This window comes from Tympanuchus pallidicinctus, unplaced genomic scaffold (genome assembly GCF_026119805.1).
Source record: "Tympanuchus pallidicinctus isolate F22 unplaced genomic scaffold, pur_lepc_1.0 scaffold33, whole genome shotgun sequence".
NCBI lineage: Eukaryota > Metazoa > Chordata > Aves > Galliformes > Phasianidae > Tympanuchus > Tympanuchus pallidicinctus.
The window spans coordinates 3,286,648-3,310,802 of NW_026294751.1; the positions used below are offsets into that span (position 1 = coordinate 3,286,648).

The window sequence follows — 24,155 nt, forward strand, 5'->3', positions numbered from 1 at the left end:
TGCCATTCAAAGAGGAGCTGTGCTCAGGGTTTGGTGTGGAAGAACACAGCGCTGCGGGTGAGGAGTGAGCAGAGGGGAGGCACCGGGAACTTGTAACCGTACGTTTATTATTCCACATGGAAAACCATTAAAACGATTACACGGAGGCCTGACAATATAATCATGTACAATGGATAAGAACATTGACACCAATAATGGAAAAGCAGAACTGACCACTTTGGCTTCGTACCAACGGCGAGGAGGAACCCGGCCACCCTCTGGAAGCCAACGCAGCAGCGTCGTCCCCAATGACTTCACCAGGAGCAGCCCCTCCTCGCCCCCCCCCCACCCCCCACCTCCCCCCACCCCAGTGACAAGTGCTACAGGTTAAAAAGATGGGCTACATATTAAATAGAGGGCATTGCCTTCAAGTAGGGCCGGTACGTTACACAACAACCACATTATTTGGTATCGCTAGCATTTCTTTTTAATGTCCATTGTAAGACACCATTAAAAAAAAAAACCACCACAACAGCTTTGGCCTTCTTTATCTACAGCGATCTCTGTTCTCATCTCCTTAGCTCTTCGTTGTCGTTTTACCCTGCATGTACAAGTATTAGAAGCATTCTTAAGAATCGGATCCTTCAACACATTTAAGAATTATATTATTATAACAAATATGACCAAAAATTAGATTTTATAGTTAAATATTCTTTGAGCTGGACAAAGGGGTTCATACTGTACAAGCAATTGTGCATTTTCTTTCTTTTTTTTTTTCTTTAAAAAAAAAAAGCAAATTATAGTGCAAAGCAAAAAACATTGGCCTGTCTCGTGACCATCTGCATACCATAGAGGTGCGTATATTTACGCCTTCACATGACAATATGTCATAAAAACAACATCGTTGCTTTTCTTTTTAATTCACTACGAACAGTCATAAATTAAGCTAGTCCTACGAATGCCTTGTTTGCTTGTGCTTTCAATCAGTGGTGCGATTGGATGATCAATATAAATGCATCCAAACACAGGCTGCTCCGGTCCAGTTTCTCCAGCTGGGAGCACCCAAAGGTGCCTGCTGTTGCTTAAGGACGTGAACGTTGCAGTTTTGCTGGGGAAGGGATTTGGGGGTGGGATGAATCTTATAGGAGAGCTGTTTCTCTTGTTGCATGTTTAACTCACTGAGTGGTCATCGCAGCTTTCCGACTAAACAGGGACGCCTCGCTCCCATCTCTGCATGGTAGTGCAATTAGAACTGATTGCTGATGAGCTACCAACTGAGATTTGGCAAGAGGTGTTGCGGCCATAAGGGCATAAATTCAGCAGGGAAGGATGGGGGGGCAGCTGCTGGGTTTATGTTTTCTTGCGCTCGTGCACAAAGAGGCACAACGAGGGTCGTGGATTCTTTAAGATTGGAAGAGACCTCCGAGGTCATCGTGTCCAACCACCAACCCAGCGCTGGTGGGAATGGATGGAATCGTGGTGTGCGGCTCAGGCAGAGCCCCCAAAGGTTCCACAGTGACTCTGAGTGCCGGTCCTTCAGCTGCTGAGCTGACACCAGCACCCCAAGACACCTGGAGGAAAGGAGGGGATGTGGGATGACAGCTGGCATTGCTTCACGACCTTCCCACCATGAGAGGGGCTGAGTAGGAAGCGCTCCTTTCTCCAGATCTCAGTTGGTGCTTTCAGCACACGCTGGTAAGCGCCGGTCGTTGCTTAATAAAACAGTCGATCCGCTCCTGGTGAAAACACAGGAAAGAATCACAGCAGAAGGAGGACGCTTTGCCACCAGCTGCGTGTGCAGGCACTCAGAGAGGATGAAAGGAAGACCCACAGACCCACGGCAGCACAGTGCCAAAGGTTCCCAGCCCCACAGCAGCTCACGAGCCGGGAATTTGCATCTCACACATCTCGGATTGCCCCCAACACCGCCTTCACGTCACACAACACCACCACCATCATCGCTGAGATCTGCTAAGAGGAGCAAAGAATTGAACGGTGAGGTCAAGGCGAGAGAGCAAACAAAACACAACGCATCGTGTGAAAAGTACATCTCATATGTAAACATAGAGGAGAGGGGAGGGCCTGCCAGGCACAGGATCAGCCACGCTACTGCTTAAAAAACGACGACAACGCACAGAAATGAACAACACAGCCTCTGTCGTCAGCAAGGAATAATCACAGCCCCATCACAGCTCCCGTTCACGTGGCTGATGCCGACCCACAAGGGACACACAGCCTGTAACTTGTGCTGTAAACCAGAGCTCTTTGCTGGGCAGCAGCCCTACACTGCTGGGAGGGAATGAGAGGAGACAAAGGTTTCTTTCCTTTTTTTTTTTTTGTTTCCTTTTTTTTTTTGTTTCCTTTTTTTTTCAGTTCAGTCTTTGTGCTTCGGCACAGAGATGGCTCGGATGATTTCCTGCTCTTGTCTCTGGAGCGCTTTGCAGAAGGGCGAGCTTTCCCTGACTGCTGAATGCTTTGTGTGGGGATGAGGGTGCAAGTGAGATGACCGAGAAGTGTTCGGCAGTAAACAAACATATGAATCCACGCATCTTTTTTTCCCTATGTACAATCCACATATTAAAACCATATGAAAGGAACCACATCAAGCGACAAATTCAAGCCTTGTGGACGTTCATCTTGAAATGTAACGTAGGTCCCGGCCCAGCTTTGCTTGATGTTTGCCCGTGGTTATGTGTAGAGGATTCCTCCTGCTTTGCTTTCGGTTTGGGAGACTTTGGTTTACCTTTCCCCTCGGCGTCATTTCGATGGGAAAGGAGTAACGTCGCGGCGGCCGATCCGGTTAAAGCTCTCGGTGCCCAGCTGCCCTCCTCCTTCCTAGTAGGGTCTCCAAACCGACTCATCCATCCTCCCAGTAGTCGTCATGGTTGTCGGTGAGTTACTGTGGCTCCCGTCCGCATCCACCCCGTCGTTCTGATTGCCCAGGTTGGGGTTCATTAAGTTGTTCCCCGCCGAGGCGCTCGTACACGAAGAGAGCATCCGGGTGGGGGAGCGTTCGCCACCCGCCACCATGGAGAACTGATAGGAACCCGACGACGTGCCGTAGTACAAATGGTAGGGAGAGGGGTTGGTCTGGAAGGGTCCGCTCTGGTTCTGCGTGGAGCCGGGGTAGGGAGGAGGCAGGTAGGTGTGGTGGAAACGCGTGGTGGTGGGCATGCTGGTCATGCTGATGCCCCCGATGCCCGTGGCTGAAGGGGTTGCGGTGTAGGGGAAGGCGGCTGACATGGCGCCGGGGTAATGCATCCGTGGGTCGGAGAACCTGGTCTCGGTGAGGGTTGGCAGCGTGGGGAAGGAGCGGTCGAACTGCCGCGGGTCCGAGAAGGGGCTCAGCTCTGATGTGCCTGTGGGGTGCAGGGAGAGAGCGGGCGGTCAGGGCACCGCGCTGGCAGCGTGCAGCTGGTGCTGCAGCCACACTCTGCGCGAGGAGTTAAAGCCAGAGGGAAAGAACGTCTCTAGGATCTGCTGGGGATGAGAGCTGGGAGACTTAAATACAAAAACCCCAAACCCATCTTGTTTGAGTCGTTCCCATTTCCTGTCCTGAAATTTGTTGTTTCCCATCCAAGAAGGGACACGACTAAGCTGACTCCTCCCGGGGTCTATTAGTCTCTGGTAGATTAAAAACAACAACAACAACAACAAAACCCACCTCATAAACAAAGAAAGAAAAAGAAATGTTTAGCCATTACATCAGCTGTGTAGTAAATAGATGGATGCAGCCCCAGACGGCCGCTCCCCAGATAGCCATGCTGTGTACACACGCACACACGGAGCCAGGGAGGAAAAGCTGGAGCCCAGACTGGGCTGCTGAGCCTTCTTGTGGGTGGCCTGTTCGTGCTGATACCATCAGGGGATGGAGCTGATAAACACACGGCTGAAAACTCCCAAGCTAGGAGCCACAACATCCCCCTCGCTCGCTTCGCTCTGTGTATTTTTCTCCATCCAAGAGGATAAAGAGAGTGAGAAGTTCAGGCTTTACTCTGCTGGGGGAAGGGAGCCCTGGGTCAGTGTGGGAGATGCTGCCCAGCTCCCTTCTCGGGGGGTACGGATGCACAGTGGGGCACAGCCCAGTGCTGTCGGGTCCTTCCTTTGCAGGAAACCCAGAGGGAAGGGGAGCCCACACCAGCAGCTCCTTTTGGGACCTGAGAGGTTTTCCGTGCCCACCCCTGGTGCCATGAGACCATTTCCTTACTGAGCCCTCTGTGCAGGGGGCTCTCGAGGCAAAGAGTTTTGCTCTCCAAGGAAGATGTGAAATCCTGCTCCCCGCAGCTCAGCAGCCCTCACCAAGCTCTGGCAAAGGCTGTACAGGAGGGCACAGCCATAAATGCCACCAGTGCACTTTTCTCAGCCTTTCCACACCACTCGTGAAACAAAAACCTCCAGGAAGAGCAGTTCCAGCACAGAGAGTACAGCTGGCACATGGAGCTGAGAGCTGTGGGCCGTCTGGAGGCAGCTTTCCCTCACTAAAGGCAGGGAGCTGCACCTCGCTGCTTTGGGAGCAGAATGGCCTTTGGCCGTAGTGACTTTTTCTCCAGGCTCACCTCCTCCCCGTGCTCTGCAGGATGAGACACGCTCTTCCAAACTATGGGGAAATCCCTGCAGTGTTTCCCCAGGAAAAAAACACCCCAGCTGCTTCCTTCTAGCTGAGCGAAGGCTGCGGCTCACGCTGCTGGTGCAGATGGGGAGAGATCAGACTTGCTCCCCTCCTGGTCTGGGTGAGTCCTGCAGCCCTCAGAGGAGCAGGCAGTGCCCACTTCCCACGCAGGCTCCACGCAGGAGAAAGGAGGAATACCTGCGTGGGGAACGTGGCTGCGGCTTTGGTGCGAGATAAGAGAGGAGCAGCTCAAAGCCGTCATGAATTGCAACGCGCTGCCGCCCCTCTGCACACTGCTCTGAGGGCTGTGTGCTTGGGGCTGGCTGGAAAAGCACCCACAAGTGAACAAACCGAGTTGGTTTCACACTCTGGTTTGCCTGCAGGATGCTCTGTCCCAGTGCAAAGCTGCACTGCTGCAAAGCACACGGGCTCCAAATCCCCCAAAACGCAGTGATGCTCAGCTGCTGCCCCGGAGACAGTGATGGCCCCCAGCAATCAGACCGTGCCCCTCTGTTGGCTCCCACACACCCGTAAATGATACTCCAGAAGATGGAAATAAAACAAGGGTGCTCAGGGCACATTTCCCTTCTGCTCCGCCACACTCAAAGGGTCCTTTAAAAGCTCCGTTGTCTCGGCCAGAATTTGCAACACTTGGCAACTGGTACTTGCTGCTAATTGGGACACAAGAGTGTGAGAGCGCTAATTACAGCCGCGTTCTCATCTTCACCTTTGGGCTGAAGGTACCCCAGAACAAAACTCCATCTCTCTGCTATCCCCCACCTACCCCAACCCCACGAGAGCTGCTCCGGGACGCTCGGACAGCGGCAGCAGCGGCCGGTCGGGCTTCTCGGGCTTCCCATCCCCGCTGGCCTCTGTCGCACCGCAGAGCAGGGAGCAGCCACGGGCTGTCGGTCCGACTGCAGGCAGAGGGACGGGGCCGCGATCCGAGGCGGAGGGGCCGCTAGAGGGAGCCGGGCGGCCGCCGGGCGAAGAGAAGCTCCGACCCGCTCCCCGCGTCGGGGATGCGCCGTCGGGGCTGCGCTCAGATCCGACAGCCGCCCCTATTCCCCACGTCCGAAGAGGGACTCCTGGGGGCGGGGGGGACTTAGGGACAACCCCAGGTGGAGAATGGCCGTAATTCTCATCGCATTCACTTCACTCAGCAATAAAGCAGCCCTCCAGCTAAGGCTATGCAAACCCCGGGGAAAGCTGCACCCTCTGCCCCTTTGGCATAGCAGACAAAAGTCAGGTCGGGTTGTTCCCATCCCCAGGGTTGTCCCCATCCCAGCACAGCCTCGCAGGGTGCATGCAGTGTGCTCTGCTCGCTCGCCATCCAACCCCCATTTGCTTTTTTGGGCCCTGGCAATCCGAGCTTTGAGTATTTCAGTTGTCCAGTTGCCAATCAAAATATTTGAAGGAAATGTTTATTTTCTTCTCGAAATCGCACCAGCTGCTGCACTAACTGAATAAGCCCATTTAGCTGTAAGAATTTAACCATTGTAAGAAGGAATTGAGCCCCCCCAACTACTCCAAAATCTGACCCAATCTATCAGCGGAAATGTCAATGTTTTGGATGGGAGTTTGGGGAAGTGAGGAATGTGTATTAAATAAAAGCCATGTAAAGGTCAAAGCCCTGATTAGTAATGCCACTGTCTCCTCGTTAGGGCCGTGCTGCCCAGGGGACTGCGAGGCCGGGGCACACCCTGCTATGTAATTGTGCAGCTGCAATAAGCACTGTGAGAGGACCCCATATCCCCCACTCACAAAGCCCGATGGAAACAGACCCTCAGCCCCTTTGCTGATATCACAACCGCTCTCAGGTGTCTCAGCAGCTCTGCTTTCACCTCGGAGGAGATGTGGACTGAACTGGGTCAGGGCCGGTGGATGCTTGCAGCAGTTTTGGGAGCCCTCGTGGAGCCAAAGCAATGTGATGCATGGAACCTGAGTGACTCCAAATCCCCCCAGGGACCGCTCTCTGGTCCCTGCTTTGGAGATGTGGAGAAGGTGCAACAGTTTCTCCCTTAAGTCAGCAATAAAACAGAGCTTGAGTGTACGCAGCAGCCACAAACCCATATAGCGTGTGGCACGCAGAGAGAATAAAGGGGATCTGAAGGGAACCTGATAACGTGGAACTTTCCGTGTGTACAGAACACATAAATATCTGCAGCCTGGCCAAATATCACTGCTTTATTTATATGCACATACGTGCCTTGCAAAATTGTCATGAAAAATTTAGCCCGAGGGAAAGCAAGCTCCTTTCCTGCCTTATGCCATGATGATTGACGACAATGTAAACATTAATGATATTTTATGCTCATGTATATAATACGCAGTCGTGCGCGAGACGGAGCGGGGACAGAATTCCTCTCCCCATCTACACCTCCTGCTCTTTTTTCTCCCATCCTTTCTATGATGCTTGGATGGTTTTTTGGCATCTTTCTGACCTCTCTCTGCCTCCTTCCCCTGCTCCCAGGGCTCCATCCCAGCACAACGGGGCAGTGGCCAAGGATGGGGAGAAGCAGCGCTGCAGGGGAAGGGGGATGGGGTGCACTGAGCCCCCCGGATCCAGCTCATCTCTAGACAAGCATTGCTCTCCTGCCACCCACACACACAGCCACGCTCCCACGGCTCTGTCACACATGTGAACAAGTTCATTTGTTTCCCAGTCAGAGCCAACTAAAAAAGAAAACGGCCTCTTCCTCTCACCCCGCAGAAAATAGAGCGGGTTTTATTTTGGGGGGGGAAGGGGGAGGTGTTGAGAAAAAAAGAAAAAAAAATAAATGAGGGTGTGAACAGCATCCGTTGTTACACACCCATAGAGCAATTGTTCTGTATCTGATCGAAGCAGAGCACAAAGCCGGTGCAAATACTTCCTCTGCAGAGCCTGACAAAAAAAAACCCGAACCCAAACACAGCGCTTATCGCCAGGCACCACCTCGAGATCACCCAGCACCTTTGCTTCTTGCTTTTCTAACTGCAAGCCCAGCACCCTGCAGCACTGCTCTGCTTCCCCCCCCACTCCCCCCTATTGCTCCATCTGGGGGCAGCCCCCAGTTCCCCCCCATCACAACTCTTTGAGGTCCATAGGACGTTTGTACCCCTCACTGCCCTCCCCCTGCCCTCTTCTCCCCCCCTTCCAGCCGGCTGAGCCCCCCCTGTTCTGTGCCACCACTGCTTACATCAGCTCTCCCCATCCCTGCTGTTTATGCCCTGGATGTATTTACAGAGCAACGCGCTCTGCTCCCAGCCTGCCCTATGCTAGACTAAACAAGCCTGCTGCCTGTCCTCTCTGCCCCCCAGCCCCCCTTCCCTCACCATCCCCGCACTGCCCCGCACGGCTGAGCCACCAGCTAACGAGCTAACAGTGCTAATTGGCACGGGTGGGTGGGCCGAGCAGGAGAACAGCCCACACTGCAGACCCCCCAGCAGCTTCCCTGCACTCTATTCTTTACCTGCATTCAAAGAGCCCTAAAAATAATAAAAACCAACCCAACAACGACATTAAAACAAGCCCTGACGGCATAAAAGGAAGCAGTGGGATTTACAACCCTGCCTGCACCGCTCTGCCTGCACCCACAGCACGTGGGCTGCTCCAAACCTGAGCCCCTCTGACCATCAGCCCCAGCACCCATCACACAACAGCAGGGGAGCTGCACAGACATGGGTGCATTCGGAGCCCGGAAGCCATCCTTGCAGTGTTCCTTCCTCCAAGGCTGAAGCCGAATCCCACAATATGTTTTCTTCCCACTAATGCTTGCCTGGCTTCCTTTGGAAACAATTTAGCCTCTGCCCACGGTACAATGTTTTTATCCATTAAGAAACGGATATTTTAAAGAAACCATAAGTCGATCTGGACAGGGATTAGGAAGCAGCAATTCAGTGTATTTGCTGGGCCCATAATTCAGGACTTAACCTCAGAGCAGCCACGTTGCATTTTGGAAACAATGGGGCACTCGCTGGCTATGCCAAGAAGCTGCTTAAAAGTAATCTAATACTTTAAAATGTATATTTAAAAAGAAAGAATGGGAGAGAGAGAGAGATTTTACTTGAACTGCATATGAAGTGCTCTGCTGCTGAGCAGCCTGTGTTAAAAACACTGCATTTGAGAAATGGGTTGTTGAGAAACGGATCACAAACCCAACTGGTTCTACTGGGCAGCATCCAGATGAGAGCTGAGGCTGTTCACCAGCAGGCACCAAGGCTGGGAAGGGAGGGATGCAGTCTGCAAAAGTATCCAGCAGACGTTTACGGTGCTGTGAGGTCAGGGGAACTCGGTTTTGCTGCAGCAACATGAAGATGTTCAGTGCATTTGTCACAACAGCTCATTCTATTACTGCAGAGATCGTATTCAAAATCACTTTGCAATTGGCCCCCTGTACCCAAGGCCCCTCTGTGCTGCTGAACAACGCACACAACTCCTCCTGAGCAATTGGAGATGTTTCCAGCACGAGGCCAGCAGGCAGGAGCCGGCTGCCTGGGCGGTCCTCTTCTGTTGCAATGGGAATAAAGTGGTTCAAATGGAGCTGCTAGAGCACAGGCAGGGCAGCGAGGCTGCAGGGCTGTCTGGGTGCTCCCAAAGGATGTGCCTGTCAGCAGCCCACTTCCCCAGAGCAAGGGGCCCAAGAGGCAGCCAGCAGCAAGTTCCTTTAACATCTCGCTTCTCTTTTGAGAGCTACTTGATTTTTTTCTTTAATATATTTTTTTTAATTTTATTTAAAGCTCGAAGACAACAGTGGCAATGAAGCCAGCACGCAAGGCTCTGGCATCGCGTGCCCCGTAATCAGGAACCATTTCAGGCCGTCCTAATGACAGTATGGTGCCTCACTGCAGAGATGGGAGAGCCAGGATTTCAAAACCTCGGATTTCCCAGACCTCACTGGGGGAAAATTGGGCCAAACCCTCAGTGGATGCCAATGGCTCTGCCCAGCTCACTGGGTTTCTCATTTTCTCTCCCTGCACAGTGGATGTGGCCAACAAACCCGGCGCGTTCAGGGCTGCAGACGTCTGTTCCATCAGAACAAATGGCTCCCCGCTCAGCTGCAAGGGGCAAGGCAGGGCTGGAGCCTCTGCAATGAACTGACCCTGGGCAGTGGGCACTGGTGCTGCTGGGAGATGCTCAGCATCACCGTGAGCACTTTGCAGGAGATGTTTATAACCCCCAGGAGATGCTGCACCCAAAGCCTGCGAATGGCTGAGGGCCAATTCCTTTCCCATTTACACCAGTGCCCCTGATGTGATCCCACTGCAGCACAGGGGAGGACAGAGCAAACATCTCCAAAGGACCTCAGTGGACAAACCCCACCCCCTGAGCTCCTTTCTGCCTCGCAACCTCCATGTGCCCTGCTTGAGGACCCAGGCTCTGCTTGCCTCTCGGTGGCTGAGGCTGTTCGGAGCACTCCAGCTCATCAGTTTGGCCACAAGCAGATCAGGGATCGCTCACACAGTGCACTGGCTCAGCAGAACCAGGAGGTCACCAGGAGAGGTTACAGGGGATGGGGACAGGAGGACCTGCAACACCCAGTGAGAGACAGCAGGGACTGGTAAACTTCAGCCTGCCTCATCCATCCCTCCTAACCAGCATCTCGTTATGCTTTTGCTAATCAGCTTCTCGTGTGTGTTACCTGAGAATGTGCCAAGTCGTGAGAATTACAGGCCTGTTAACTCCCGTGTTGTTCTTGGCATGGGGCAGCCTCCACTTGCTCGGGTAAAAATTACGATCTTTGTGAATAAGCTGTGTGTGTGAGAGCAAGAGGGTTGGGTTTTTTTTTTAATGATTATTATTCTGCTTGGTTATAGCCAGCGCTGTGTCAAAAGGCTGAGATTAAAATCACTTGAGTCGATTCTGCTCCTGGTTTTTAAGACGGTTCCTCCAGTTTGGAAGCAGCAGAGCCGAGAGCAGAGCGCGCACGAAGCGCAGCTTTGCAGCATTCCTGGTCCTCCTTTGGATGTGCTCCACAGGAACCATTTGGGATGGGCTAATTCTGTGCGTCTCCACTCCTGCTGTCACTGACATTTGGGAATCTGGCCCAGGCGGTGACTCGTGGCCCGTTCCATTTTTCTTTCTGTATTTGTGTCATCACCTGATTCTTTGCTCCAAATGATGCTCTCTGGGTTTCTGGCACTACGGGGGACTGTGCTAATTTAAACTATTCCCTCCCAGCCTCCTCCAAAGAATCTCTATTGCACAGCCAATGAGATGAGTCTATAAAACTCAGCCTCTCTTCTTTTAAACAAAAATCAAATGATAATCCTACACAAAATGTTCTTCTCGCAAACCGCGCTGCTATCATTGGATGATGATAGCATGGACTGAGAAATAAATTAAACTTTCATTGTCATTTGGAGTTGGGAGGAAAACCCCAATCGGCTTTTACAATTCAGGTGACATTTTCTAACATATCTCGGTGCCTCTGCCAACCCCCTGGCCAACAAAACTGAGGTCGTCAAACATCTACATCACTTCTGAAAGCGCAGCTCTGGGGCTTTTGAGACTTTCAGCCCCAACCTTTCCAAGGGTGACAATTTCACACCAAAACTCAAAGCCCGCGTCTCTTCAATAATACCCCATAGATCTCTGCTTGTACTTCTGCTGATTCTCAAAGGAAAGCAACACCACGATTAAAAACACACGGGAGGGAACTCGGGGCTACCGTGCAGATGAGAGAACAGCTCTCTTAATTACAGCGGTGCTGAGCGGTGCAGCAAAGCAGCCAGATCGCTTCACATGCAGCGCCTACACCTTGGGGACGAAACTCCAGCACACAGGACGGGCAGGCTGCAGCCCCAACCTCTTTCCTGGCAGCTGCCAGGCAGACACACGGAACACCTGAGGGCTCAGTGCCACTGATAGCACTGATGGGAAGAGCAAAGGCTGCGCGTGCGCCCATGCAGGTGTGCATACATGTGGGGAATGAGGCTGGAACAAGGCGGTGGATTGCTGGGCTTGGCATCAACACAGCTCAACAAGATAAGAAACCATTTGGATTAGCATGTAAAGTGCAATACACCCTTTATAGTTGATGCTTAACCGTCTGCACAGCGCCTTCATATCAAAGGAGTGACTGGATTCCAAGCACGTTGCTTTGCTCTCCCGGCATTCCGACTGGAACTGCTTGGTTTTACTGGGTGAAACCACTGGAGCGTGCAGCTCAGCAGCCATCTGCTCACCCCATGGGTGTGAGGAGGCTCCCAGGAACAAAATCCCAACCCCAACCTTGGAGATGCACGCCAGCCTTACCTTGGATAGGAGTCTGAGCCTGCGACCCGAAGTGGCTTGGGGTGCTGAGGGATCCACGGGGGCTGGGTGTTGTGGGGGTGACCCTCATGGACTGACGCAGCCGCTCCAGTTCCCCGTAGCGGTCAGCAAAGGGTTTGGTTTGGTCTTCTAGCTTTTGTCTGTGCCCTGGAAGATGATAAGAGAGGATGGTGTCCAACCCGTTCCCCTTTGGTGGGTGGAGCACAGCAGGAGCCCCCTGCCTCCACAACTAGGGAATCAGTGAGGGAAATGCTTGGTTGTGTTTTCTATAGCATTTCCTCCATGCACCCAGGACAGCCCCTTGTCCCACTGCAGCCCCTGCCCTGCTCTGCCCACGGCACCGCTTTGCTTCGCTCCGTTCCTCTTCTCCCAGCCCTAAAGCAGCAGCTAACGAGCATTTGCAAAGAGCTCCCAGCTCCTTAGGTAGCAGCTGCTGGAACGGGGCAATAATAATTATTAAATTTATGCTAATAGGCCTGAGGCAAGAGGCGCATGAAATACACTTGATACATAACTTTCCCATTTTACTACATTAATCATTGCCGAACGGCTTCGCTCTCCCTGGGCTGGATTCCAGCCTCAGTTACAGCCGCACGAAGCTGAAGGGCCCCACATCTGCTTGGCGTGAGCACGGTGTCAGCTCATAGCAAAGTCACAGAAGGTCCCCAGACTTTCCCCTCCTTCAGCCTGGCATCTGGTATCTCCCCATCTTGCCTCTGATTGGCTTGGGATGCGCTCCCAGGCTTGTGGAGCCTCTGGGAAGCTCAGCCCTGACTCCAGCATCAGCTCCAGCCCTGCTCTCTGATGTCCCCCCGTTGTTCCCATGCACAACTCCAGCCCCAGTGCCAATGTGCTGATGGCACAGAGCAAGATGCTCCAAAAGGGCTCCTAGCAGAAAGGAAAACATGGTGGTATTCTGAAAACGCAATTCCCTGCTTGGTTTACTGTGTGAAGTAAACCAAGGAAACCTCGAATCCTCACCAGGATCTAATCTCCCTGTGCCCCAAGACCTCAGGCATCTCCATGTTACTGGAGGGTCCTGGGAGACATAAGGAGCATATGGGGAAGAGATGGGTGTGCAATGAGGTGTCTTGCTCGGGCCACATCTCATCTGAACACACAAGAAGAAAAATAGGTGGAAATAAGTTTTTCCTCTAGCACTTCTCTCAGGCACAACTTAGCAGAGGAGCCAAAAGGACTGTGAAGACGAAGCTGCACAGAAATTCAATGGAAATGCAATTATCTGCCCCTACCTCAGCCAAAACCCCATCCTGCAGCAGTATTTGGGATGTGACAGAAAACCCTGAAGTGTAAATCAAATGATGTTGTTAATGCATTTGAGCAGTATTCAGCTGCACGACTGAACTGAGGGCTTTACGCAGCCACGCTGTGCTGCACTGCAGTCCCTGTGCTGCTTCCAGTAAATAGCAGTGTCCTTTGGAACAAGGTTTGTGTGCAGGCTCAGCCACTACCAGCAAAAAAAAACCCAAACCTAAGGCTGTCTTGATAAAAAAATAATGTAGAAAACTCGATGTGGATGTAAGCCAAAGCAAACACTGGGGTTGGTGTAGGAGGTGAGCAGCAGTGGGGCTCACACCCTGGCCAGCTTCCCCAGGCCCTCCCCAGTGCATGTTGTCCATGCCTACCTCCATCCATGGGGCTGAGCTGGGACAGCACTGTGTTGTACAGAAAAAGGAAGCGAATGAGTTAAAAACCAGCAGCCCCACGGACTACCAGCCCTGCTCGGTACAAGCTGTCTCCCCAGCGTTTCCTGCTGCTTGTCACTGAGAGCTGGGGACGTCAGACTTTGTCACGCAAGAGAGAATTGCTATTAATGGGTTTCTTTCATCAGAACAACCTGAGCTTTTTTATTTCTGCAGCGGTTGGCTTCATTAAAAGCCCTTCCCCATCTGCCCACAGCTGACATGCAGAGGAAACCAGCGCCGTCAAACGAACAATAGCTCATACCTTAGAGAAAAGGAAGGTGGTTTCGAGCTTAACCCAGGGACTGACTCAAAGCCTCCTGAAGTCAGTGGGTGGATTTTCAATTGACTTCAAACAGCGTCAGACCTCAACCCAAGAAATCAGTCAGAGGAGGCTTCAGCGCCCTGAATCATTTAACGCTGATACTCAGTGTGATGACGTGCAAATTTGGACAGACCACCTCAAATCCTGACGTAAGAACGCGATCTGCATCAGCCCAGCAAACAAGAAATCCCACCAAACACCTCCCAGCTGGGAGAGCTGTGATACTTAGGCCAGTAATAGGGTGCATCCTGGAAGTTTGGGGTTTTTTCTTGGAAAGCTGACAGCAAAAAGCCAGCGCTGCACCGAAGCTCAGGCCCTCCAAGCTGATTTAAAGGCATGCTTCTGCACTGAAAGACTCCAAACACCAAACAGACCCTACTCTTCTTGCCAGCAGAGCAACCTCTCATGGCTGCAGAGGTGTCTGCAGCGCCCAGCAAAGCACCCTGCTTCCCCAGCTGCAAATACAAAGCTGACCAAAAGTAGAAAAGGGACTCCAGGACCTTCATAGCGTGAACGATACCAAACTGTCAGTGCTGCTCAATTGATTTTGGCCCAATACAGATGCTGGGGAGCCCAGCCCTGAGTTTCTCTACATGTGGGGGCAGATGGAGCCATGGCCAGGAGAGGCAGGGGCTGGGCAGAGTGCAGCCCTGTGCTACCAGAGGAAGGGGAGCAGATGGTGGGAAGTGGCTTGTCCCTCCCCGGGCGCCTTGCTGTGAAGCACTGGCAGCAAGCTGGAGCAAAGGAAGCACAGAGCATTTCAGCTCAGAGTGGGGGCTGTTCATTAACACACGCATTTGCAGATCATTTCCTTTACTCCACTGAGGAGGAGATGAGAACCAGGAGACAGTAGCACGGCCAGGGCAGAACGCCTCAGCTGGGATGTGCTGTGGTTACTCCAGCTGAGCTCCAGCAGCTGTAGAGCCCACTGCGTGCCCACCAGCACGGCCACCTGCACTGCAAGGCCCAGCACAGCCACCAGCACCCACCTGCTTCTTTTCTCTGCAGCCCAACCAAGGAGCAGCCATGCAGCCTAACAGCTCAGCCTCTACGCGTCCACGAGAATGGACTGGAAGAAAGCAACCAGCAGCGGATAAAACTCCATCTCAGTGCACAAAAACACCTTTCACATCCCTCCTGAAGCCCTCAGAAGAGGTACTTCGGAGAGATGCTCCAATCCTTTACAGAGGGTTGAATTTTTTCCCAGTCTGAGCCTCAAGTCCCAGCATGAGCTCTGGGAACGAGCCACAGGAGAAGCGCCTGCGTTATGGGAACATCAGGGCTGTCCCTCGCAGCACAGGGCTCAGAGGTTTCATCTTTGCATACCCACAGTGCAGGAGGTGAGTGCCCCTCCAGCCCTCACCCACACCTCCAGCTCAAGGCTCGCCATGGGAAATGCCCAGCCAAGAAGCACACAGCGGGTCCCAGAGCCACCAAAGGATGGGAGAAGAGGACGGGGAGCTCCACAGAGCCCTGGTGAGCAGCAGCACCAGCCCACTGCTAAGGGGAAAAGAGGAAAACGTTCGCAGGGACCATCTCTTCTGCTGCCTAACAAAGTCAAGCACAGATAACTCATTCACATGCCTGAAGTCGGCCTGCTTACGCCATTTGGAAAGAGAATCAGTCACGGCGAGGCTCTGCTTTGGTTTCCTCTGGCTTTCATGAGACACTGCTGCTACTGTCTTCCTCCAGCTTTGAGAGCACGGCAGTGTCGCAACGCAGAGGATTTACACCGACTCCAACAACGAAAGGAAAATAATATTTAAGGGAGAAAATTAAAAAAAAAAAAAAGAAAAGAAAAAGAAGCTGCTAATTTCTAAAGCTTTTTTAGCCAGTGGTGGTCCGAGATGAATTGGCTGCCTCTAAAAGGCTGAAAATAAATATCCCTCTTTTTGAAGAAAACACGCTGGCTCACAGCCAGCTGGCAGGAAGCATGGAGATACGTTGCACTTACAGTGGGTTTTTACTGTCTGAAGCTGCAGCAGTGGGAGAGATGTTCATTATATGCAGGCTGGTATTGATTAGCTGGTTTGCAAGCCCCTAATCTCCTCTCACTTGTGGGTTGGTCCCTTGGCTTCGACTCTGCCTCTCTCCCTGCCCACCCCATGACAGGAGGCCACGCAAGCACACAGCTTCCGATAAACCCCATCGTTCTTTGGAGCCCTGCTGACACCAGCACACCCCCAAACTCAGCCCTCTGGGAGGAAAACAAATCTTGGATGGGACTTCCAGCAGCTCCTAACGATGCAGGAGCTGCGGCTCACGGTCAGGTTGAAAGGAGCATCACACCCAAATCTGTGCAGGTTTAGTACAGACCCCTGAGGGACATGGGCTCCCCACTCCTAGGGTTTGCACAGGAGGACTGATCCTGTCTGGATGCGCAAAGGTATTAAAACACTTTGCTGTGCTGGTAAAGCTGGTGGGAATCTCAGCAGCAGACAGGGTAAAGTTCACCAGGTCTTCCCATCCTTAAACACCCCTGAGAAAAATCTGGCTCTGAGGCTGCAGGGTGAATCAGGAGGGATTTAAAGGTCTTGACTGAAGAACTGAAAACTTCACCCGGCACGTTTGTGGGAAATCCTGCAGCTTTCATAGCAAGGTGCAAAAAAAAAAAAAAACAACAAAACAAAACCCCACCACCCTCCCTCGCTGCTTCTGCTCCCATTTCCAGGAAGGCAGAGCTCAGCTATGGGCTGCCATCCAGTTCTCACGGAATTAGGCAAAAAAACCCCGATTCAAAGATTTCGAGGCTGGGTGCTGGGGAGGAAGCAGACAGATCTCAAGCACATCCAGCTGGTATTGCCTCAGTCGAGTCTGAGATCAGATTTCCAAGTGCATACATTAGCTGTCAGTGCACAGATCAGTGGAGTTCTGCCAGTTTGCAGCAGGCAGTGAGTTAATGCCTGCTATCTAACAATTCGAAATGGAACCTGTGTGGTACCAGTATGGCTGGTTTTTCCCATCTAATAACCTGTTCCATTAGGGCAAGCGCATCAAATTCCTTTGGGTGACACTGGTTAGGATTAGGATACTGTGCCCTGGACAGGGAGGATCATCTGCTGGGTTCAAATCCGTGCAAGGAATGTGCAGTGTTACAGCTAATGCATACGAGATGTGCCTGATGCTGCAGGGCCACGCAGCAGCCAACTGGATGCAGCAGCTCTCCCCAGCCGGTCCTGCACTCCCAATAACACCACACAGATCAGATCCAAACTTTCCCAAGGTTTGAGGATACTGAGCCTTGGGTTTCCCCTTTGCCCTAGGACAGAGCTGGAGCAGAGCCCTGACATTTGAATGCTAATATCCCCCAATCCCAGGACTGAACTCTGAGCTCCATCTCCAGAGACTGGCTGGTGTGTTGGATAATTACAGCTCCTGTTGAGCTTTGCCAGCACTCTCAATGCAACACCGTGAGAGCCCCAAAGCAACGTTACCTGCGTGGCTCCCTTAATGCTCTGCTCAGTGCTCCTCCAGGGAAACAGCAGCAGAGCTGTGTTCCCACACCAGCAGCCCTGACAGGGAAGCACAGCTTTGGCTGCATCCCGCTGCCAACATCCCTGGTGCCATGACTCGGAGGCTGCAGCACCGGGCTGCCCCCCATTTCTGGTTGCTCCTCTCTCTACCACTCAGTGCATAGATTCGCTGGAAAGAGTAAAGATAAAATCATACAAAACAGCATCGAAGCCCCTTCCGCTGCAGGATATGATTTATCTCTGCCAGATTTCAGAACAGGTGATGGGTCAGTGGAGAGTGGGGTCTTAGGAACTCAATTTCATCTCACTCTGAGTCAAATCCTCTTCCTTCCTCTGCCACATCATTGAAGCGATTGGTTGTGCTGATAAACCCTTTGAGAGGGAGAAACGAGACGTGTCCTGCCCCGATATCTGACGCGATCTTGTGGTTTTGTTTAATAGTTTGGGTCCTTTAGCTGCTATCTTCCCTGAAATGAAACTTGCCTTTTAGCACTGACTTTCTTTTCAATCGTCAACCCTTTGCGCTGTCCTCCTGAGCTTGCAAATCCTGCCCATGGGCAGCAGGGCACTGTGTCAATAAACACACAGCTCAACCACCCTCACCAACAGCCCCCATGTCCACGCTGTGCTCCCACTCCTCTGCCCTTCTGCAAAGTTCGCAGCATCCTCAATACAAACACTCCTCTTCGGTCCTCGTGTGTCCCAGCACACACATCCCCTCCTGCCCCATCCCAGCCCATCTCCTAGCACAGACTCACACAGCCACATCCAGCAGAAATGCATTTCACTATTTATCTGTACAATCCCTGCACACTGAACCACCACCGATGCTTCTGGAAGCATCCTTCACCAGACCTCTGCTCCCCAAACATTCCCCACCCAACAGATGCTCCTTCTGCTCCCCTACAATCTCTTCCAAATGCAATATTGATGCCCTCATCTCCAATCCCAATCCTTTCTGTCTTTCACAAACCCGGAGCAGAATCAGGTTATGCTCTCCTACAGCCTGGGGTTTTCCAAAGCCATCAAAAGCAGGAGGTGTTGCAACCAATCTCAACAAAGATTCTTTGTACACCAGGAGCAAAAAATAATTTCCCTGCTCTGCCTCCCGATGCTGCTTTGCTTAGAAAATATCGGTCGTTTTTAAGTGAAATGATTTTGCAGTTATTATGCGCCGGGTGATTATAAAAGCAGAGGTGGAACGCACTCCGTGCAGCAAATAAAATAATTAGAGGAGCCAATTTACCGGAGCCCGTATAATTTGGGTTGCTTTGTTATTGCTTCTTTCAAGGCCTGGGTTACAGGAATGGGTGATGCAAACCTGCAGCCGGGGGACATTGCCCTCCTGGGAGGGCTCTGAGGTGCCTGCAATGCTCCACTCAGTGTTTGCCACCCCTCGAGCTGAACCCTGATTCGTGCCTTTGCCCAGAAGGGGTTAACAGGGTAGCAGTGCCTATAAGAAATTAGAGGAGGTAGTTTAACATAATTGCCTGCCATGCATGTATCAACAGCAGTCCCGAACTGCCTCTGCAAGAAAACAATGCCCTGGATGGTCTCAGCAGATACCAAAGGCTTCGGATTTACCCGCTGGGATCAAAACACATTAGCAATGGGAATACAAACAGAGAAACCCTGCTCCACAGCAAGTACTGATCTGCAGGGACTCCTGCATGAACTCGGCAGCTTGGAGCTTTGCACTGATTCCTTGCACCCCCAGCACAGCCCCAAAGGAGGGGGCACTGGGAGAGCCTTTGGGACACACACCACTGTGCTGCCATCAGCCCAGCGCCTGCTTTCACGTTTCTCCACTTGAAGAGGCAAAAAGGGACTCTCCACCAATGCCACAACGTGCCCAGAGCCCCTTCTGCTCCTCCAGGTTGCGAGGGGGTGGGAATAGAGAGCCAAAAACCCCACCATGAACGGAGCAGAGGCAGCACCAGGCGGCCGCCACGCGCCCAGGGCCAGAGTGGAAGCAGGAAATGGTCACTAAGGATTTCCTCCCCTTCCTCCCCAGGGTCAGGAGAGGTGGGAAATTGGCACAGCTTAAGCGCCGCGCTTGAAATTAGAACAAATTAAAGCGATTTTACAGTAGGCAAAGAACTGCCCCAGAAGCGTTGAGGTCATCTGTTTTTTTTTCTCCTCTTTTATGTTTCTGCTTTGGCCATTATTATTATTTTTAAACAGTTCCCAGATAAACTGGGAAACATTTGTGCATTTATATTTCGCTAAGGAGGAGCAGAGGAAAAACACAAAAGACCCTCAGAATACCCCAAACTATCGCCCCACGGGAGCAGTTCAGCAACAAGCCTGGCTGGCAATGCAAGGACAGCTCAAATTCAAGTTTCACGCATCCCCATGAGAAACCCTCTTTGCCAAGATAAAGATCTGCAGTCGTACAACCCAGCTCACAGCCCAGCCTAAATGCAAGCAGAGAAGCAATCTGCATTTCTCAGAGGTAATCAGAACGTTCCTGGATGATCTTTCCCTCTTCTTTTTTTTTCTTCTGCTTTTCTTTTTTGCCTGGATAAAGGGAAGTCCCAAAGAGATGCTTTTTGTTAAAGGAACTGCCAAAGAGTCAGAAGTTTCGCCAGAAATCATCGATGACTTAAAAAACTAGAAGTCAGCACAGAAACAACCACCTCCACTGCACGATAATTGCAGTTTTGTACTTTTTATGGCATTTAAGCCATTGAAGGCACAAAGATAGGGTGTAAAGAGTCAGCTTGGCACAATGCAGCTATGCCCCAGCATAAGGCAACACAAGGGGTGCACCCACAGCCCCAGATGAGGGGGGATAGGGGCTCAGCTTAGGGCAGCACATCCTATAGGGACACCTGGCAGCTCCAAGTTGTTACCATCACACTGGGGTCTCTACAGAGAGCTTATTCTGATGAAGAGCATTGCTTCCCTTTCCTGAGTCAAGCAGGCTGCTGGTTTTGCTGTCTCAAGATGCAAATCTGACTCCTCTGCAGCTGTGGGGATGGGGGTTGGGGGGGGGATGTGGGATGGCTGTCCTCACCAGCACAGCCCCAGATGCCCTCCTCCTCCCTGCCTCGAACTGGAGGACTCACTGAGAATCAAAAGCAAAACCCCTCAGAACAGATTCACCAGAATTTGGAAAAAAAATAAAAATAAAAAATTCAGATCTTGGGAGACAAAAAAATAAGAAAAGCACCAAAAGGGGCTTCCCAGGGTGGGTGGTGTTTCTGGGGCAGCTTGGTGTGCATTGTTACCACCACTAGAAGAAATGGGGCTGGAGGCACCCACTGCCCCTTCGGGCAGATCCTCCCCATTCCCAGCTCAGCCTTTCCTCTATTTTGGGGGACCTTTTTCCCCACCTCTGCCTGCAGCCATGAGCCCCTCAACGCATGGGCTGCTGGAGAACAACCTCGCACCCCCAACCCCCCCCCTCCTGGGTCACCAACACCTCCACCAACACCTCGCTCAGGCACAGAGAAGGGGCAGGAAGGAGGGTTTGCACCCCCTGCAGACTACAAGCTTTCCATTTCGCAGCTGAGAACGCGTGGCTGGGCTGCAGCTCAGCCTGACGTCGCACACAGGGGACAGGCAGGGAAGGGAAACCCTCACCCAGACTCTTGAGAACATCAAAGAAAAACCCAGTGTTCTTGGAAATGGCTCAGAAACGTGGGAGGTGAGAAGCTACGGGTGTGCGGGGAGCTGGGGCTGAGGCTGCAGCCCATCCCTTGTGTTCAGAGCTGTCAGTGCACACATCCAGCGTGGCCCCACAGTGTACTGGGGTCAGTAGGATGAGGGAGCCCCACGTGTTGCCCTGCCTGTCCTCGCTTTCCTTCCTATCAGTGCAGGAGAAGAGAACGTGAAGCTGCAGAGCAAAAAGCACATGGGTGCCCAAAAAGCACATCTAAGCCCTATGTGCTTTTTGCTGGGGGAGGGGATAAATAAAATAATAATAATAATAATAATAATAATAATAATAATAATAATAATAATAATAATAAATAGAACACATCTCCATCCCCCAGCTTCTCCTGATCTTCTACCAAGTGGTCCAGCATTCAGCAGGGAAGCAGAGGGCTCTGAGCATCCCCACCTCTCCAGCACCCACAGTCTGGGGTGGGTGGGCTCCTGGTGACACAGCTGCACACGTGTGTGCTGGGTGATCCATTCTGCTTGGGTTCTCCTCACTCCTCACCATGGTGGTCAGGATGGGGTAGGAAGGGAAAGCATGGGGTTAAGCGCTGAAAGGGCTGTAAAAAGCTGGGGAATGGGTGTTAAGAAAGGGTAAACAGCAGCAAAAAAAAAATATATTAGAAAAGACACTGGAAGGAAGAAAGCAGGAGCTTGCAAAGAGTTCCCAGGAGATGGGCAGGAGAGGGGAGGAGAGGAGGAAGTGGAAAGGTTTGGCAAGAAGTGACAGCGAGGAGGAGGACAGAGCTGGAGGAAGGGGAAAGGGAAGGCAGCCAACAGAGAGGTGTGAGGGGAGGCCCTGGAGATGCTCTCATTTATCCAGGAATAGACTAAACAGCCCTGCATAGCTCCCAGCTATTCCTTCCTCCACGTTCTGCCTCCTGTGGGTGGGAGAGCCTCTGCACGAGGACTGCAGTGCAGCAAAGTCGGGTTGCTGCTAAATGGAGAGCTGCAGAGAGGGGGGGGAGGGAAGGAAATTCCACAGGAAGCTCAAATATTTTATTACTTCCTGTTTGCACAGAGTATGTCAACACTCGGCACCTGACACGCCATTTGTTTAGAGCTAAGGTGTCAACTCCAAAAAAACAAAGATGTCCTCTGCAGATCAAACCCGCAGCAAAGCAGGGTGCAATAGAAAGAATGGAGCAAAGGCAGCGGGACCAAGGCAGCGCTGGGAGTTCATTAGGACTCCGTGGGCTCAGAGCTGTGGGTCCCAGTGCCCAGCCTGGTGCACCCCAGCCCTGCCATGAGTTCCAGCTGCAGCCTGGTTTGCCATCATTTCTCACCCAACTCAACTTGATCTCCAACTCCTCAGATGTTTTCTGGGCACAGCTTTAGTGAAAAGAGTTGCTCAAGGGCTGAGATGAAGCGATGGGACAGGGGTGGAAGATGAATGGGAAGCTCAGAGGTGGGGCACGGAGAGGAGTCACGGTTCTGGCCAAAAACCCCACGAGAACATTTGCTGGAAGAATTTCACTGCATCTGAGAAGATGATGCCCAGGGCTTTCCCAGGATCCCAAGACAAATGGCCAATTCTTTCCATATGAAGGATGCTTTTCTGCACGGTCACAACAACCCCTCCCCAGCCCCAATGCTGCTCCTGCACCCAACGTCCACGTCCCTCTCATTTGTGACACTGCTGCCAAGAAGGGCCAAAAAGCACATTGTCACCTATATGCACATTGCACATCTACACAGGTACACTCATCTATGAAGTACCTGCACCATACAAATAACCACAAGCCCTGGTGGCTGCTCTCACCTCCCAAAGCTGAGCAGGGAGGGCAATGGAAGCCTTGGTGCTCAGCCAAAGCCCTGGGGCTCCTCCAGGTGAGCAATGCTGAGCAGAGGGTGCTGTGCCAGAGCCCCCCAGTGGCAGCCGGGCCAGAAAACCACCTCTGACATCTCCAGCCCAAACCACTCTGCAGGCAGCAGTTCCACATCGCAGATCTGCACACGGATGGATGGGGAGGAAGAGAGGGGCAAAAGGATTTTTTGTTTTAGTTTTAGTGGCAGGTTCATTCAAAAATGCAAAGCAATGAGTATAATGAAAGGAGAAAACTACCCCCCATCTCCCCACCATAGACTGGATTTTCACCAAACAAGGCTCAAACCGAACATAGGCGAATTCCCTTTTCTGCCTACAAGTTTACAATCTTCTGAAAAGGAGACCAAAAAAAGCCCTACAAAAGACAATTTAGGCCTAAACTGCTCAGGTCATCAATTTGTGGGGGCACAGGGATGGGGTCCTGTGCAGACTGAGCTCATGGGGGCACCCAGCCCATGGTGGGGGCTGGAACTGGGTGGTCTCTACAGTCAACTCCAACCTCAGCCACTCTATGCAATTAACCCACAAGACAAAAGCACAACCGACACGTGAACACCACGCAGACCTCCTTAAGGAGCCGACATCTCCAGCACAGGTATGCAGATCAGAAAAAGCCAAAAGCACAGCAGCAAAGCGCTGACCTTGCATCCCAGGACAGCATCCCTCGGGCAAACCAAGCGAGAGGCAGGGCAGGCTGCTCCATGGCAGGTTTTGGCTAATTGTGCCAAACGAAGGCACGGCACCAACGCAAACAGAGCCGGGAGAGCTTGCCCACAGCTCAAAACCCACAGCTCAAACCCACAGCTCCTGCCCAGTGTGCTTCCATATCAGAGCCTTTAAATTAAAGATCGGCGGCGGCTGGCCCGTGTGTTGAAATGCAGGAGGAGGAGCGGCTGTGATTCAGCTGGGGTTTGGTGAGCGCGGAGTATCGGTGAAATCAGAGCAAACCAAACGCTAAGAGTAGTAACTATCTCGCCGTGTATTATTATTTATATATTCCCTGTGATGGCGATGATGATTATTATTATTAGAAAGGCAATCTGATGCAGCAGATAAGGGGCTGAGCAGGAGTCAGGAGGCCTGCTTGGTTTCTATTCCTGAGCTGGAGGTGTTGTGCAATTCCACACCGCCTGTCCTCGGGTTCTACAGCACCCACCACGACCTGCAATACCCTCCACCTGCAGGGCTGTGCTTTGGTTCTAAGAACCAACCGACCCAAACCCAGCAGCCCTGCGCATCCTGGGTGCCAGCTTTGCAAACAAGCATCTCAACCCTGCAGGCTCACAATGGACCCCCCAACACCCCAGGCTCCAAAAT

At 52.1% G+C, this 24,155-nt stretch overlaps 1 protein-coding gene across 1 annotated transcript in view; it reads right to left on the bottom strand.

Annotated features, from left to right (window-relative positions):
- Positions 1 to 345: 345 nt before the first annotated feature.
- RUNX3 (RUNX family transcription factor 3) overlaps positions 346 to 24,155 on the bottom strand; it is a 44,007-nt gene continuing 20,197 nt past the window's right edge. Inside the window, exons 5-6 of the mRNA XM_052698594.1 lie at positions 11,826 to 11,990; positions 346 to 3,338 (exon numbers count right to left, since the gene is read on the bottom strand). Of these exons, the coding sequence (XP_052554554.1) occupies positions 2,815 to 3,338; positions 11,826 to 11,990 (689 nt within the window). The 3' untranslated portion in view covers positions 346 to 2,814. The remainder of the gene's footprint in view (positions 3,339 to 11,825; positions 11,991 to 24,155) is intronic.